Source organism: Narcine bancroftii, chromosome 13 (assembly GCF_036971445.1).
Source record: "Narcine bancroftii isolate sNarBan1 chromosome 13, sNarBan1.hap1, whole genome shotgun sequence".
Taxonomy (NCBI): Eukaryota; Metazoa; Chordata; class Chondrichthyes; order Torpediniformes; family Narcinidae; genus Narcine; species Narcine bancroftii.
The window spans coordinates 3,944,208-3,962,901 of record NC_091481.1 but is presented as its reverse complement, the minus strand read 5'-3'; the positions used below and the strand labels follow the sequence as shown (position 1 = coordinate 3,962,901).

Genomic DNA, 18,694 nt, shown 5'->3' with positions numbered 1-18,694 from the left:
GGGTCCTCATTGATCACGGGAATGGCTGACGTCACCGAGTCTGGTGACGCAGCCTTTTGCTGTGCACGCGAATTGATGATCTCATCGGTTCCAGCGGCCGGAGCCGAGTCGCCGGTCTGAGAGTGAGGATGGGGAAGGCCGAGTTCCTCACGCCCAAGGCCATCGCCAACCGCATCAAGTCGAAGGGGCTGCAGAAGCTGCGCTGGTACTGCCAGATGTGTCAGAAGCAATGTCGGGACGAGGTGAGCGCTTGAGGCCTCGGGTTCCCGCCAGGCGGGAGAGTTGCATTGGGAGGGCGCCGAGGTTGGAGGCACAAGGGGCTGCGCCTGTGCCCCCCCCCCCCGGCCTCCTCCCCCTCCATCCCCACCCCCGGCCTCCTCCCCCTCCATCCCCACCCCCGGCCTCCTCCCCCTCCATCCCCACCCCCCGGCCTCCTCCCCCTCCATCCCCACCCCCCGGCCTCCTCCCCCTCCATCCCCACCCCCGGCCTCCTCCCCCTCCATCCCCACCCCCCGGCCTCCTCCCCCTCCATCCCCACCCCCCGGCCTCCTCCCCCTCCATCCCCACCCCCGGCCTCCTCCCCCTCCATCCCCACCCCCCGGCCTCCTCCCCCTCCATCCCCACCCCCCGGCCTCCTCCCCCTCCATCCCCACCCCCCGGCCTCCTCCCCCTCCATCCCCACCCCCCGGCCTCCTCCCCCTCCATCCCCACCCCCCGGCCTCCTCCCCCTCCATCCCCACCCCCCGGCCTCCTCCCCCTCCATCCCCACCCCCCGGCCTCCTCCCCCTCCATCCCCACCCCCCGGCCTCCTCCCCCTCCATCCCCACCCCCCGGCCTCCTCCCCCTCCATCCCCACCCCCCGGCCTCCTCCCCCTCCATCCCCACCCCCCGGCCTCCTCCCCCTCCATCCCCACCCCCCGGCCTCCTCCCCCTCCCTCCTCTTCCCCGTGTCCACTTCTGGACCTGTGTCCTCTCCCTCTCTTCCTTGTATCTGTGTATCTTCTGACTTTCTTGTTGGGTTGCTTATTTCAGTTTGCTGGGCTTTTTAATGGTTTCTTGATGTTGGTCCTCTTCCTCTGGGCTGGTCATCTGCTGTGTCTCTGATTTCCTTTTTTCATTCTCCTCCCTCCCGTTCCCGTTATTTTCTATATCTTCCCACTGGGAGCCCTGCTGTCGGGTCTTTCTCAGCTGTTCAAGCTGTGGAGTGGAACTCCACAGCTTGTCCCCCCTCCCGTCGGTGTTGTCTTTGTCGTGCGCATCGCACTTGCGTGGTTGCGCACCTGTGTTTGGCTCCGTGAGCCATCTTTGTAGTCCTGCATTCGGTGGGTTGCGACCCTGCGGGGGTTTCCACTGACCTCAGGGAGTGGGCTCCTCTTTCCATGGCGGGTCCCTGCTTCTTCGTATAGGTAAGGCCTTCACCTTTCTCTTCCGGCGTCTCTCCTTCCCGTTGTTTTTGGCTTTTCTTTCTTTGGTGCCATTTCCTCCACACATTTTTTTTATTGTGGTTTGTGTGTCTGTGGCTTTTTCTTTACTTTTTTCCTTTTCTGGAGAGGGCCGGTATTCTCCTACCGGCCACTACTCCATCACGTGACTCTTTTATCTATGAGTGAGGTGCAGGAGGATTGGAGGGTAGCTCGTGTTGTTTCATTGTTTAAAAAAGGCTCCAAAAGTAAACCAGCAAGTCGGTGTGCCGGACATCAGTAGTAGATAAATCGTTGGAGGGTGTTCTGAAAGATCAGGTGTACAAGTTTTTGGACTGCTAAGGGCTGATTAAGGATGGTCAGTATGGCTTTGTACATGGTAGGTTCTGTTTAATGAATCTTAGAGTTTAGAAAATAGATGAAGGAAGGGCTGTGCATGTTGTCCACATGGACTTTAGTAAGACCTTTGACAAGGTCCCACATGGAGGCAAGTTCTGAAGGTTCAGACACTAGGTATCCATGGAGAGATTGTAAACTGGATTCGAAATTGGCTGAATGGGAGAAGGCAGAGAGTGGTAGTGGAAAATTGCTTCTCAGACTGAAGGCCTGATGTGATGTGCCTTGGGATTCGGTGCAGGACCATTGTTTTTTGTTGTCTACATTAATGATCTGGATGATAATGTTATAAATTGGATCAACGTTTACTGATGACACAGATTGGAAATATTATGGACAGCAAGGAAGACTTTCAAAGCTTGCAGAGGGATCTGGACCAATTGGAAAAATGGAGCACAAAGTGGCAGATAGAATTTGATGCAGAAAAGTGTGAGGTGTTGCATTTTGGGAGGGTAAACCAAGGTATGACATACACGATAAATGGTAGGGCACTGAGAAGTGTAGAAGAACAAAGGGATCTGGGAATTCAGATATATAGTTCCCTAAAAATGGTATCACAGGTAGACAGGGTTGTGAAGAAAGCTTTTGGCATCTTAGCCTTCATAAATCAAAGTATTGAGTACAGGAGTTGGGATGTTGTGGTGAGGTTGAATAAGATATTGGTGAGGTCAAATTTGGAGTATTGTGTACAGTTCTAGGTTGCCAAACTACAGGAAGGATATTAGTAAGATTGAAAGAGTGCAGAAAAGATTTACTAAGGTATAGCTTGGTCTTCAGGAGTTGAGTTACAGGGAAAGATTATACAGGTTAGGATTTTATTCCTTGGAGCATAGAAAAATGAAGGGAGATTTGATAGAAGGTTATAAAATTATGAGAGGTATAGATAGTAAATGCGAATGGGCTTTTCCATTTAGATTAAGAAAGATAAATACAAGTTGATATGGCTTTGGGGAGAAAGGGAAAGGTTAAGGGAGAACATTAGGGAGAACTTTCACTGGTGGAACGAGTTGGTCTGGTTTGGTCAATGTGCGCTCACTCCATTAAAAGAAAATAAATGGAGGATTATGGAATGGGTGCAGGTCAATGGGACGAGTGGTATGATGTTTTCAGCACAGATTAGAAGGCCTGTAGTGTTCTATTGTATTTACGGAACTTTTTTTAGCATTTTGCTCCTGTAATGCACAATATTGCTGCTGTAAAACAATAATTTTTGTGACACGTTCATGACAATAAAACCTGTTCTGATTCTGAAGTGAAATTTTAACTGCTTGTTTTGAGTGGAAACTAAATACAGTAAAACACCTGTTATCTAAAATTCAAGCAACTGGCAGCCTCAAGCAACCAGTCAAAAAAAAATGGAAAATAAATAGATTAAAAAAATACAGAACTTAAATTTGTTGTGCCTCACCGTTAGTTCACCAATCACGCAATGTTTAATCTCAAGCAACTGGAAAATATGCTTATCTGGCATCTACCAATCCCCATAAGTGCTGTATACCTGAGTAATATTCTATCATGATTTCCACATGAGCCAAGTAAATATTTCTGTAATGAGATGTTCAATGAAATTTCTATGACTAAATTTGAGGTTTGGACAATAGGTAATTTACTAGTGATCCGACCCTTAATTGTGCTGTCAAAATATATGCTGTGGCTAATAGAGCAGACCAGATCTTGGCTGCTTTATGGGAAGTGGCTGTCCCTTGAATTCCCAACGATCTCAGTTTTGATTAAAGTTCCTTGACTGAAATGTTAAGTCTGCATTTCATTCTGTATCTTCTGCCCGAAGGTAGCAGTTAGAGGAGGTTGTGACCAGGGTGGTGGAAGTTCTTTGTTGTTGGCTGCCTTCTTGAGTCAGCGCCACACATAATTTTCACCAATGAATGGAGGTCAGAGTTTATTTTAGATTTGGCTGTTTACTACCTTCTGTATTCCTGGACAATTGAATTCCCAAACCAGGTTGCAATGCAATCCACTATTTTGATAAAGTATCCCATAACATGTCAAATCTCAGACTTTTAAAGAAGTAAAGGTGTTGGTGTGCCGCCTTCACAGTTGATTCGATGTGCTGGTTCCAGGAAAGGTCTGAAATATGGAGTCACGGGAACTTGAAGGTTTTAAAGGTTTGTACAGGCAGATGGGCAGGATGAGGGGTGGAAAGTTTGCTTTCTTCATTAAACTGGCTGTCTCCTCTCCACATGTAATGCACCTGCCAAACCAAGGCCATCCGAAAATTTGAGGAGAAACACCTAATATTTCCATCTGGGCCCTCTGGTTTCTGCTAGACCATTCCCCATTCTCCCCCTTTTCCCTATCCCTCTTGTCTCCTAGCTCACCACCCCTTTCCCATTCAGAGAGATGTCCCCCTTCCCCTCTTTTCTGGTGTGCCTTCCCTTATCCACCTATTTGCCTGTGGTTCTCCCTCCGCCTTCCCACCATTTTGTTAGGGCACCTGTCTGCATTTTGCTCATACCAAAGGGCCAAAGCCCAAAATATTGGTTTTGTATTGTTGTAATATAAAGTATGCATTGTTTTTTTTTCTATCTCCAAGATGCACTTTGGCTGGTGAAGGGATCTGTCTCAACATTTTGATCATTCTTTTTCTCCCAGCGATGCTGCTCGAACTGTTGAGTTTGTCCAGTAATTTGTCTTTACCTCCAGGTTCAATCATTTGCCACCTCTTATAACTTGAGGGAGTTGAATTGTTTCCAAACAAAATCTGACCTGTGCAAAATCGATTTGATTTGTTCAGAAATTTCACCAGAAAGGGGGTTGGCCAAGATGGCAGTTGATCTTTTCTGATCTGCATTGTGTACATTGATATAATTTGTGTGTATTTCAGAACGGTTTCAAATGCCACTGTATGTCAGAATCCCACCAACGACAGCTTCTGCTGGCTTCTGAGAACCCACAGCAATTTATGGATTATTTTTCAGAGTATGTAAACTTTTTCAAGAATTATATTTAAAGTTTGTTCAAAGAATTTAACACACTGCAAAGTTTTGGAACGCAAGAGGATGAAAGGTTAATTCAAAAACTGTTATTGCAGTGTTTTAATGCAATAATTTAACTATAAAATAATGACATATTCTAATGGAGAATGTTATAGTATAAAAGGCTATCTAGTCCACAATGCCATTGTTTAATCTCCATGTGAAACATTTGGTTTCTCCATCTGCTTCTTCATTAAATGAGGTCATAGTTGATCTATTTCAATACTACCTTCCTGCCTTCAATTCCCTTCATATCCAAAAATCTTATCAGTCTGTCTCCTGAATATGCTCTGCATCAGAGTTTCCCCAACTCTTGGGAAGAAGATTCCTAAGACCACCCACCCTCTTGGTGAAGATGTTCATCTATCTTGAATGGCTAAAGCCTTACTTGGAGATTGACTGCAGGTTCTGTATTTACTCCAATTTTTTTTAGACAAAGCATGGTCACAGCCTCTTCTGGGACATGAGCCTGTGTCGCCAATTACACTCAATTAACTTGCAACTCATGGTACGATTTGAACGGTTGGAGGAAACCCACACAGACATAGGAAGAATGTACAAACTCCTGCAGACAGCGTCCCAGTCACTGGCGCTGTAACAGAATTTACTAACCGTGCCGCCCCATTGAGAACAATGTTCTTTTTCGTTCTGCACCACCTCTCTTTGATGCCATTGTACTGTGGAAGATTTTGTTTCACTTAGACTCACCTTTCAGAATCAGAAAATTTTCTTCCGTGATCCTGCTGGGAAAAATTTGCAAAGATGATGGAAACTTCAACATTGGGCAGTAGTGACTGTGATTAGTTTGCGCTGGCTGCCAAATATAGATCATCACTGTGGAATAGTGTAAGTTGTCCAGTGTAGTTACACCACTGGAGACTGAGAGAGTGGAAAGAAAATAATTGGGGAAAATGCACAAAAATTAGATGTGGGGTTTCTTTCAAATTATTCAATAAGTTGTTGCAATAAGCATCTCATGGCTCTTTGTGCTGAATGCCTCTGTATTTTATAAATGATTGGTGCTGATATCTGAAAGTGGTCAAATGTTAAATTTTCTATTAAAGTACTAAATGCTGATGCTTTTCTTCTCCCTCAGGGAATTTCGCAATGAATTTCTTGAGCTGCTAAGAAGACGTTTTGGTGAGTTTTTGTCCTTTTATAATGCACAACCTCTTTAGATCTTGCTGAACACAAGGGAGCTCCAATTTAAAGAAGCAAGATAATGATGTTGGCTTATCTATTTTGAAGTATTGTTTATTGTTACATGCATTGCTTGCCAAAGTTTTTTAAAAGAATGAAATGTGCAAATTGGGATGATTGCAGCCAATTTCTTAGCATACATGTTGTGCCTTAGTTGGCACTATAGGTTCTTATTGGATATTAACCATAGATTTTTTTCCCCTATTATTTCCCTCCAGGGTGTTTACAGAAAAAGTAGGCTATCAGAAATGTGAAGTGAATACTGTTTCAGTTCAATGTACCTGTGGTGTAACTTTTTTCTGATGCTTCGAGTGTTCCCATTATGTGTAGTTGTTGTACAGAGCTGTCATGGTTCTTCTCAGGTTGAAGAGATGCTAGCTCAACAACCTGGATTGATTTCCTTCCTAAGGTAGAAGTCACTATCCCTTGCACTGAAGCCTTGTTTTTTTAATCACCTGCCTCTTTTTGATCCTTTTCATGAATTACAAGAATAGGTAGAAAAGTGCATATTCTCTGCCATGACATATAACATGGGATACCAACATGTAAATGTGCTTAATAAGTTAAATTTTAATACTGCACTATGTCTTCTTGTGGTAAGAGAGATGCCTTTTATTTTAGGAACCAAACGAGTTCACAATAATGTTATCTACAATGAATACATCAGCCACCGAGAGCATGTCCACATGAATGCAACAATGTGGGAAACACTGACTGACTTCACAAAATGGCTAGGCAGAGAAGGTGAGTAATATTTGCATAATTCCTCTTTTTAGTTTTGCCTCTTCATACTTCATGTTCAACAGTACTCTTTTTTAATCCATACAAGCAGAAATTTCAAACCACTCCCACCCCAATTACAAAAAAATGTCCAGTCTAGTATTATTTATTGTCATCTGTACCAAGGTGCAGTGAAAAGCTTTGTTTTGTGTGCTATCCAGGCAAGTCTACATAATGCAAAAATAAAAACTGTAACAATGGACAGATACATTGATAGGAAAGATTTTGAGGTCTATGAGCCAAATGCAGACAATGGAATTAGTTTGATCAGTATGGACAAGATGGGTTAAAGGACTGCTTCCATGCTGCAGAACTCTGACTAATAAAGTAAGTGTGGGTATAGTGACACATACTCACCAAACAATGACATTAAATATCTGGAATTCAAGGAATCGGCAAAAAAAAATTGCAGAAAATAAATAGACAAAAAATCTGAAAGTTTAAAATTGGCACCCCTAGCAGTCAGTTTGACAGTCTTGGCACATGCAATCAGAAAATTCACTTGTATAGCATCTACCAATCCCCATAGGTATTGGAAACTTTTTTTTGCAGAATCATGGTTTTGAGCATTTAGGAAAGGATTGTCGATGTCATATTTGTACTCTCTCATTTAAACTTTAGATCAGACAGACACTAAAACCCTGTTGTAACTTGTCCCTGAATTGTATCCTATTTATATTAATGACCTGGAGAAGGGAGCAAGAGCCAAAGTATCCAAGATGATGTTACAAAAGCAGATTGGAGGGCATGTTGCAGTATTAAGACTTCAACCGAACATGGGCAGATTGACTAAGTGAAAACTTGGCAAATGGAATTTATCATGGGGAAAGGGTGAGGGCCATAAACTTGGGTAAGAGGAATCAAAAAGCAGACTTGATGTAGGAAGATGACAGATGAGCAAGGTATAAAAAGACTTTGTTCTTGTGCAGGGATTGCAAAAATATTTTCAGGCAAGTACTGCTAGTGGTTAGGAAGGCAATTGGCACATTGACCTTTATTGCAAGAGGATTGGGGTTTAGAAATAGGAAAGTATTACATTGTACATGGTGCTGGTGTGACCACACATGGAGTACTAAGCACAATTTGGTCTAAAAAAAGGATATTAACAGACCAGCCAATCTTAACAGGTGCCATACAGCCCCCTAGAGGCCACAGCACATTTAAGGGGGGGGAGGGTCACTGACTGAAATCATGAAATACTTTGTAGATGGTAGGAGAGAAGTAAGAAATAAACCAACTAAACTTGACTGTTTTATAGGGAAGGGGGTCCATAAACTTTGAACAGAGTTCTAAGAGGCCATGGCCAAAAAAGTTGAGAATAACTGGACTAGACTTACTCCTTGTTGAGATGTTTACACTAGTTGGAAAGAAGAGGTGTAGTTACATGATTTGGGTGCAGTTATTTAAAACCTAGGGGCATGGTAACTTTTCACAGATTGGCGAGTCTCTGGAATTCTCTACCCCAAAGGGTTTTGGAGGCTGGATCACTGGGGGTATTTAAAGAGGAAGTGGATACATTTTTTTTTTTGGAAAGATCTGGGAATTGAGGCCTATGGAGAAATGGCACAGTGAGGGAAATGAGGCCGGAGATGAGTTAGATCAACCATGATCATATTGAATAATGAGGAAAGATGGCCTATTCTTTATCCCATCTTGCACTCTTATGAACCTGTAGAGATTGTTCCACATAACTGAAATGTACTATGTTCCCTTTAATCAGGTTACTGCAAGGTAGATGAAACTCCAAAGGGCTGGTACATTCAATATATCGATCGTGATCCCGAAACCATCTGTAGACAACAGGAATTGGAGAAAAAAAAGAAGCAAGAGCTGGATGACGAGGAAAGAAATGCCAAGTTTATTGAAGAATTGGTTAGAAGAGGAAAGGAAGGAAAAGAGGAGGTAAAACATTTGATAAATCGTGCAGGGAGACCTTTACTCCTTGTAATTACACCACCATTCTTTGTTGGGACACCACCATTCTTTGTTGGACTCTGACAGATTGGTGTTGGAGGGAGGATGGAAACCAATCAATAATGTCAAAAAGACTATGTCAGTAGTCTTTAATTACTCCTTGGTTTCTCAGACAATGACATTCGAGAGTAGTTATTACATCCTCCTCTCGACCACCTGCATTTTGTATGCCAAAGTTTCTAGTGCCTTTTCTGTCTAGCTTTTCTTGACCCACGTGATCATCTGGGAAGTGCTCCACAATCCATCCCAAGCCTCTTCTCATTTATCCAACATTTATTAACATACATGAACACAGTTTTCACTCATATTCACAATGATACAATTTTTATTATGTAAAGTCAAATGATGCAGAGTAGCAATGTGAAATTGTAAATATTTCCATTAATTGTAAATATTTCCATTAATTTCATTAGCTCTCTTGCATCCATGTTTCAAGACACCATCATATGCACTTCTGTGTATTTGGGGATGGGAACCAGTCAACAGTCCAACTGTTTTACAGCTAATGTGAATTAAACTTTGTAACATCAACACTAAAAAGGCAGAGAATCTAATCTTGGTAGTGGGTTTAAATACAGGTATACCCTGCTTTACGAAAGTAGAGCATTCCTAGAAATCTTTTGTAAGCCAAAATGCTGTAAAGCAAAGATCCATTCACTACTATTTAAGGCTATTTTCGTAAAAGTGAAAACCCATTCAAATTTCTTTTGGTTAGCGAACACAAGCTTCTTCGTAAATGTGAATTTGTGTAAAGCGAAGTACCTGTATTTCTCATCAGCAAGCCCACAAAGGACTTGGCTGCATAATTGGTCTCCAGTAGGTGGTTCGTGAACCAACACAAGGGACAAATGTAAGACGTCACTGGTGTACTTGTGGCAGATTATTTTCACCTTAGTGATGGTGTAGTGGTAGAAGTGACCACAGAACAGTCAACTGCAGACAAAATCCTCCCCAAACCATTCCATCACATTGGGTATCACCACAATCATGTTAAATGGGATAGACTCAAACTAGCACATCGATCAGTACTATGGACCATCAAGAGATACAGCAGTATACACTCCAGGAGCACTTGAACATAAATCGTTGGATCTGCAACATAAGATGATATACGTGTCAAACAGCATGCCACAGAGAAACCAAGCCATCTCATAATAAATGGATGAGATCAAAATTCTGTTGTCATGCTACATCTGGTGAAGTCTCAATTTATTTTTTAAAAAAAGTTTTTTTTTCTATTTATTCCATAGTATCACCACTCACTTTTACTGTAACCTCCTCTTCCTTGAAAGCCTTGGATATCCGTATTCTGTCACATCATATTTTTGTAGATTTTTGGAATTGCTACTGTCGTTGACAGCTATGCCTTCACCTGTTTTTAATCTAAACTTCTGAATTTTTTTTAGTATTTAGATGCTCTTGAAAATTTATGGTCATCTCCCTCAATGCAATGGTATCAAATTTGCTCCCATGAAGTTTGTTGATTGTTTCATAATGTTCAAGGTACTATAATTGTTAAAAGAAATCTTTTTAAAACCCTCCAGGATGTTCCTGTTTTTACAGAACTGAAGAGAGAAAACGAGGAAGAAAAAGGTATGTATTGCAGAGTGTGGGCATATTTGTTATTTCTGCAATCCCATCAAAAAGCCACTAGATCTCTCTCTCATCCTACCACTGCAAAGTTACTACATTTCCAAAGATTTTCTCTCATCCTCTCTCCATTTTAAACTAGACATTTGTATGTTGTACCAGCTTTTGAATAGTCATGTTTGGTTTCTCTTCAAGATGTATGTTCAATCCTCTAGACACCTGACTTAATGCCTTGTGTGGCCTCGTGCCACATCTGAGATTTGGTCAGTAATTGAATCAAATTAGGTTTATTTCCATTTCTATATCCAAGGTTGAAGCTAGAATTAACCAAGATGGAGTTTTGTTATCTGATACAAAAAGTAATTAAAGCAGCAGAGACTTCCCACCCTACCCATCGCTTCCCCTGAACCTTCCACTGTGGTCCTAGGAGGTGCAATACCTGCACCCACACCTCCTCCCTCAACCTTAGTCCAAGGTCCCAAACAGACCTTTCAGGTGAAGCAACACTTCATCTGTACCTCTAAAGAACTCACTTACTGCATCCCATGCACCCTCTGTGGCCTTCTCTACGTTGGAGAGACCAGTCGCAGAATAGGAGATCACTTCGCCCAGCACCTCCTCTCTGTCCGCAACAAAAGTGTCCTCCCTGTAGCCAACCATTTCAATTCTGAGTCGCACTCTCAAGCTCACATGTCTATCCATGGCCTTTTGCATTACCCACCCTGACCAGCTGCAGATTGGAGAAACAATACCTCTTTTTTTTTGGGGCACTCTCCAACCCCAGGGTTTGAACATTGAGTTCACTGCATTCCACTAATCAGCTTGCCTTTCTTCTCCTTCCCCCCCCCTCCCCTCTTCTCACCCTCCCCCCCCCCTTTAACTAGTCATTCCAGTTCCTACTTCCTTTCTCTCGCCACGGCCTAGACTCCTTCACCCCCCCCACTATTCCTGTGGTTGTTCCCACCCCCACTCCTATCATCTCCCACCCTCACCACCCACCTTTCCCCCTTTTGTTTGGTCATCTCTCATGTTCCCCCACACCTTGATGAAGGGCTCCAGCCCAAAAGACTGGTGATGTATCTACCTTTGCTACATAAAGGCACCATTTGACCTGCTGAGTTTCTCCAGCATTTGTTTTTTTTTCTGCTTGACCATCTTGGGACATATGTTGCATTAAAATTTGAGTTCAAGCTGTAATTACTCAGTTAGTTTGTTTTTTTTTTAAAAAAAGGTCATGCTATCTAATCTATCCACAAATATTTAGCCTGGAATGAAATGCATTCAAAGGGTGAGTTCTGAGCTAAAATTGAGATTAAAAGTGGAAATGATACCTACTTGGTAATGTTTCCCTTCTCATTAACTGTTGGCCACCAGCAATTAAATTGAATAAATTATTCTGAGTGCTTTCTCTCTCCATTATTTTGAAGCATTTTTTAGTTCTCTGAATTTTATTTTCCTTTCCACTGACATGCTGTCACTGAGTTGTTTCATTCACCCCCAGTTCACCGATGCTGAAATTTGCATGCTAAGGTGGGGATTTTTAAAGTTTAGGATTTAATTTTCAAGATCCCACTTACTTGAAATGTTCAAGAAAGTTAAAATGCTCTGGAGGAAAGTTTAACATTTTTAGATACCATTTTGTATTCTCATTTGTGTGAATTGTGGTTATTGGGAGGGATTTGACTATTAAAGTTACTCTTTGTGGATTTGCCACAGAAACAATGAAATTAATTAATACTTTTTGATGTGAATCATGGACTTAATGCATATTCTTTTTTGATAGTTGCTTTTAATTTAAACAAAGGATCAAGTTCTTCATCAACTGCTCTGAAATCTAGGTAAGGACCCTCCTTTGTTAATGGAAAGAGCCAAGGGAGGTTATTGAGTACAAATTCTGCCAGGGTGGTGGTTGAGTCTGTTATAAATGAAACTTGAGGGCTTTGAGACCTTCAATACGGGGATGAGTATTGACTGCTCCTCTGATGCACACCACCTTCTTAAAGTGGACTTGGATGTTTAAGCTGAATGAATTGGACAGCTGTTTTCTCATTAGCCAGTCAGAACCTTCAGTCCGACATCAGAGAAGAAAGTGTTACCTGGATTTTTCTCGAGTAGCAGCAGCCTACAGACAAATTACCAGTCTGCTTAGTCGAAAGCCGACAGCTGAGAAAGGATTATGGTGGAGCTAATGGAATGGAAATAAAAAATTCCAAACAATGCATTGCATGTTTTTCAGTACCCTGGGGCCAAATCCTTTGCAAGCAATAGCTTCAGTAAAACGAAAGGAATTGGGTCCAACTTCTTCCGATACAAAAGACAAGAAGAAAAAATCTGCATTGGATGAAATCATGGAGGTAGGGTGTCACAGAATGATGTCTGAGCAGGAGAGAGTTTGAAACTTCATATGGGCGGGAGAATTGACAGCAGATGTCCTCAGGTGCTAGGACTCCTGTTTCATTTGATACACAAGAGGTGGAATCTGAAGCAAAAAAATCTGCTAAAGCAACTCAACAGGTCGAGCAAAATCTGAGAGAGGAAAAGGGTAGTCTTTGATACATTAACCTGGGATTATGGGTGTGTGGGATAAGATTTCAAATTTGTAGATGACCCCAAATATGGAGGTGTGGTTAAGAGTGAGGAGGATGATGCAGCCAAGAAATGCCTTCTGTGCAGTTTGCATGTTCTCTCTGTGACAATGTGGGCTTCTGCCAGGTGCTCCAATTTCCTTCCAGATTGGTGTCTTGATTGGCTTCTGGTTTGTAGGTGAGTGGGAAAAAGAATTGATGAGAATTAAACTCCTTTCAGATAAAGTGGGATTTGAGTCCCGATCACTGGCATAAACCATGAGCCCCTGTCTTTACTGTTCCGTTCAACTGAAGTGGTATTTCTAATTTACTTGAACTCATTATTAAACTGTAATTTCTATAAGATGAAATCACTGAATTTTGAGTCTTGAATTTCTACAATTTTTAGTTTGAAGAGCAGAAAAAGAGAAGTCTTAGAAGAGACCACTGGCTCCACACTGTAAGTTCAGAAATTTTGGTCTGCTTAGTTACAGATTTGCCTAATTAATAGTAATGGAGAATTTGTTTTGTCATGAACTGTTTCATAAGCTATGTGGACAACGTAGCACGTGATCAAGATATTTTGTCTTTTCTGTTCTAGGGAATTGTTGTTAAATTAATAACTAAGAAACTTGGTGAAAAATATTACAAGAAAAAAGCAGTGATAAAGGTAATATTCTTTTTTAATTACCTGGAAGTATTGAGCTGTAAACAGTGATGGTTATACCTCAATTAAATGAAGTGATTCTTTTCCCTTGCAGCTTTGACTCCACAAGATGAATAAACTAGTAGATTAGTGCTTTGACAAAGTGATAATTGCTCTTAGTTCTATTTGGATAGGCCAATTAAGTTCTCTTCATTGCAGAGGAAACTTGCCTGTTTCCTATTTTGGGAACAATTGCTCACAGTCTTCTCTTGCTGGTGGACATTCTCTGGTTAAACACAGATGATTTCTACTAATGCTCTATTTCAAGATAATGAGCTAAATAGATTAAATCCATTAATGAAATAAAAGTGAACAATTATGTAATTGCTAGAGATACAAGATTTATATACCAAGGTTCCAACAAAATTTGTATTTATAGACCGAGTTTCATTGTAATAAAAGCCAGACATTTAATAGTTTCTAAAATGTTTGTTTTTCGTGTATCCAAAGTTCAAATTCTACTCTAGATAATTGAGCACATAATCTTGGTTGACATTACAATATTGTTGCGACGCAGTACACAGAAATTTTTTGAAATGGGATATTAAACCTACCTACCTCTGTGAAATGGCTATAAAGATTCTATGGTCTTTCTCAGATGAACTTGCTCTGTCAAGTCGACTTTATTATCATCTGATTGTATAAGGGCAACCTGAAGAAAGTGTTCTCAGGTCCTTGGAGCAAAAAACACAGGCATACAACCAGACATGACACACATATGGACAAACAATACAGGACGAGTATTTATTCTATACAAATAAATAATTCTATTTCTTAAATAAGAGAGACTCGGATGGTTAGCAAACAGTTCCTTTGGTCGTTCAGCATTCCCCCTGCCTGTGGAAAGGAGGTGTTCCTCAGCCTGGAGGTCCAGGCTCTGATACTCCTGTTTCTCTCTCGGTAACATTCATAGTCTATCGTCTCAATCAAGTTCTAGCAAACAGCAATAGATTGGACAAAGACTTTTAAATAGTAAGTGTTATAGAGACATTGCAATTCAGAAGTTCCTAAAGCTGTATGGTATACCATGAAAACATGAGAGTCTCCATATACAGTAAAATCCCTGATATCTGGCACTTGTGGGAATTAGTTGATGCCAGATAAATGAATTTTTTGGTTGCTTGAGACTGAGTGTTGCTTGATTGGTGAACTAATGGGATGGCAGTCCAATTTTAAACCAGTATTTTTTTACTTTAGTTTCTGGAAATTTTTTTCTACCCCTTTCCCCCTCTGGCTGGTTGCTTGAATTCCGGTTAACAGGGGTCTTGCTGTAATTACAACATGTTCTTGGGTTCAGTGAAATGAAAAATGTTGTTAATGGAGTATAATCTGCTCACATTGCAGGAAGTTCAAGAAAAATACACGGCAATTATCAAAATGATTGATTCAGGGGACAAACTGAAAGTTGATCAGACTCATTTGGAGACGGTCATACCAGCCCCTGGTAAACCTAAAGTTTATTATTATTATTTCTTCAGCATTGCTCTTTCATTAGACTAGCTGAGTCAGTATTATCTAATTCCTGTCATTAGGTAAAAAGCTACTGGTTGTGAACGGTGGTTACCGAGGAAATGAGGCCATTCTGGATTCGATACATGAGACAATATTTAGTGCTACAATAATCATAGATTCTGTAAGTTCACATTTTCTTTTCTTTTCCCCTGTCGCACATTTAAGAAAATACACAAAGCTGGAGAAATTCTGCAAGTCAAACAGCATCTTTTATATAGCAAAGATAGATAAAGACACAAAACCATCAAGGTGTGATGAAATGCTCAAGCCCGAAATGCTATAATAATGGACACTCTTTGATCTGTGTTTCTCTAGTATTGTTTTCACTTGAAAATGCAAAGTTTCTTTGAATCATTAGGGACACTGTTGAATGCATGTAAAGGCACTGTAAAAATATCTGTAAAACTTGAGGGGAATTTTCTGCACATTATTCCTAAGATGGCAACTCTCTATTTTGCCATGGTGTTGGGGTTTTTTTGGAATGAGATTCAAATTTTCCCAATTATGTTGGGATTTAACTCCTATTTTGCAGACTTGAACTAAATCATTCTTCCTTCATAGGGTCCTCTCCAAGGACGGAAGGTTGAAGGTGTACAGTATGAAGATATTTCAAAATTGGCTTGAGAAACTCTTCAAACTGTGGGCTTCAAAGCATCATGTTGGTGTCCAATTTTTTTTTTTTCCAGTGCTAACTCTACTGTGTCAGAGTTTTAGGACATTTTCATCACTTGTATACATTTTGAATTTTTCTGCTTCATTCTCCTTCCTAACTTCATCCCTTTAAGGTAATTTCTTTCATATTTGTTATTTCCAGATGTGCGAAGGGAGTGGTGACAAACACTACTTTGTATGATTAGCTGGGAGTTATTTAGATGTTTTTGTTTCCAAGGACAAAAGTCAGTCAAACTTTGTAAATTTGTATATTTGATTAAGGAAAATAAAGCTTTATTCCCATTAAACAATTGTGGTTGTTTTATGATTTATAAATTTAAGCCTAGATTACTTATCCCATATGTTAAATATTCATTTTTAATTGAATGTTCTTATCAGATTTTGCTGATTGTTGAATAACTTAAAATGTGTGTCCATTGTTAAATTCAGCATCCCAGTCCTACATTGGTACCATACGTACTTGTGCACAAGTTGAATTTTGAAGACCATTTTTTAATGTTAACTATTAGATGAACACTAGACTCTAAAGTACTGTTCTAGTAGCAAAACTCCAAATGATCTCTAAGTGAATAAAGAACAAAAACACAATGAATTAAAGTAATAACAGTCTGTGCATCAAAACACACCTCCTACCATGGAGGAGGTTGGGGCCCTTGGTATCCATCTGCGTCGGGAATTCTGATTGGCGGGTGGCTGGGGCTGAGGCAAGAGGATGCATTAGGAGCTTCAAGGAGGTGTGAGTTCGTGACTGAGGTATCAGGATCTTCAGCCTGTGGACAACTGGGGCTCAGGTTGACTTTCACATGAGATAAATGGAAAATTCCATACTTCTCACACAACTGGGAGCTTTGAAAGTGCATTCTTTGAACAGGTAAACCCTGCTTGACAAATGCTTGCTTTATGAAAATTTGCTTATATGAAGAAATCAGTGTTCACTTTTACAAAGAAATTATGGGCTTTCGCTTTTATGAAAATTGTCGTCAATGTGTCTTTGCTTTATGAATTTTCAGTTTACAAATGGTTTTTCAGGAATGCTACCTTAATAAAGCAGGTTATACTTGTATATTGAGGAATAATCAAATATTTTGAATACTTATTTATTACTGGGTCATTGTGAAGTTTGAACATGTATAGTACAACTCAGATGATCTGAAATCCTCATTTATCTGAAATTTTAAACATTTTGGATAAATGAGGATATCTGAAAGAAATCAGATCCTCATTTATCCAAAATTCTTTCAGAGCTGAACTGACTGGGAACGTTGGGCTCCGGCTCCTGGCATGAGCAAGGCCTCAGTGGGTTCGTTTCAGTGATCGGTGGTGACCAGCTTATTTTTTTTTGGTGAGAATTAAACATTATTTTAATGGTTAAAAAGCCTTCCCTTGTTGTTTAAACGCTGTTACAAGTGATTTTCTGTTGCTACTGAACTGTTTTAAAAAAAAATGTCCAGTTCTCCAAAAATCCATTTATCTGAAAGAGGCCCAGTCTGACCATTTGAGTTGTACTGTAGATGTTTTCCAAACCCCAAAAAAATTGCAAGAAATTTCTCAATTTATTCCTGTCAATCTGTTTTCTATTTCCTATTTTCATGTGGTTAGTTTCAAAGGTAAAGTGATAATGCAGCCCTGCTATAAATTGATACAACAATTTTGCTTCTCAGTACCTTGAATGTATATGTACATGCTCAGAGGATGGTCAATCAAAGACATTCACATGGGACATTTGTCCAGTTTACAAATAGAAATTGTTCTTTCCAAATGCCACACTGCAGTGTCAGTATTGATGAAATTGTGACAAACCATTTGTTTGGCATTGTATTTAATCAGTATGTGCATATTTTAAAATTACAATCCATTAAGTGTTTGAAAAACATTCTTGGTGGAATTAGAAAAAAAGTGTTATTCTACACCATAATATTTCATCTACTGGTAAAATTAGGCAGCTTTTCATACAGGTATACCTTGCTTTACAAAACGAAAGTGTTCCTATGCAAGCTGAAGGCGTAAAGTAAAGACACATTCACCATTATTGAAAGCTATTTTCATTAAAGCAGAGTCAGGTTTCTTCGTAAAAGTGAATTTTTGTAAAGCAAGTATTCATTAAACGGGGTATATCTGTAATTGTTCAATCTTCGGTGTTGGTGAATCGACAAACACTTGAAAGTTTGTCGTAAGTGTTTTAACAGTCTTAGCAATTTTCCAAATCTACCAAAATAATAATACTTGTAGTGATGTTAAAAACACAATGCTGGAGAAACTCAGCAGATCCAGTAGTATACTTTATATAGTACATAACCAAAGTATGAACACAATGCAAACAGGCCCCCAGAATTGGACACCAACCAGCCTATATTTTGTTCGTACCTTGATGCAGGGCTCAAGCTTGAAACATTGGTTATGTTTCTTTATCTTTGCTATATAAAGTTCACTGTTGGAGATGCTAAGTTTCTTCAGCATCGTGTTTTTACTTCACACAGTCTCCAGACTTCCACGTTCTACACTTGTGATAATTGGTAGAATTCCTGTTTTGAACATTTAGAGAAGATATTTTTGAGCAATAACTTGCCTGTTCAAAACCCCAATGCTGGTGTTAAAATAATTTTGACTAAAAAGATTAATTTTTCAGTTAGAAAATTTAAAAACAAACATGTTTTGTCTCAACACTTTTACAGTCTGCAGCATTATTTTTTATGATTTCAGAATGTCAAAATGGATAGATACTGAAATCATAATGAATTCCACTTACACATGTTAAGCCAATTGAGGGCATAGTAAACTTGGAGCATTACTGACACACTGTAATAACTAATACATGCCATAAATGCTCTTTGACTTGATTGCAGTGGTACAAACTTATGTGAAAGTTAAAGGGTTCTGAGACTATCA

General features: G+C 40.2%; 1 protein-coding gene across 2 annotated transcripts; it reads left to right on the top strand.

The window, feature by feature from the left end:
- The first annotated feature begins 49 nt into the window (after positions 1 to 49).
- On the top strand, positions 50 to 16,098 carry kin (Kin17 DNA and RNA binding protein). 2 transcript variants are annotated; one of them, XM_069908225.1, is made up of 13 exons: positions 50 to 242; positions 4,660 to 4,754; positions 5,907 to 5,950; positions 6,632 to 6,754; positions 8,511 to 8,692; positions 10,309 to 10,357; positions 12,138 to 12,192; positions 12,591 to 12,708; positions 13,328 to 13,378; positions 13,520 to 13,588; positions 14,969 to 15,068; positions 15,157 to 15,257; positions 15,951 to 16,098. In XM_069908225.1, the coding sequence occupies exons 1-13, from the start codon at positions 129 to 131 to the stop codon at positions 15,987 to 15,989; spliced, it is 1,140 nt and encodes a 379-aa protein (XP_069764326.1). In that variant the 5' UTR covers positions 50 to 128; the 3' UTR covers positions 15,990 to 16,098. The 2 variants fall into 2 exon arrangements, with proteins under 2 accessions (XP_069764326.1, XP_069764325.1); XM_069908224.1 differs by having other exon boundaries at positions 15,698 to 16,098.
- Positions 16,099 to 18,694: the final 2,596 nt, after the last annotated feature.

Coding starts and splice junctions, on each gene's coding strand:
- kin (XM_069908224.1), top strand. CDS start 129: ATGGGGAAGGCCGAGTTCCTCACGCCCAAGGCCATCGCCAACCGCATC. Junction 5,951..6,631: donor GCTGCTAAGAAGACGTTTTG/GTGAGTTTTTGT, acceptor CTTTTATTTTAG/GAACCAAACGAGTTCACAAT. Junction 10,358..12,137: donor AGAAAACGAGGAAGAAAAAG/GTATGTATTGCA, acceptor CTTTTTTGATAG/TTGCTTTTAATTTAAACAAA.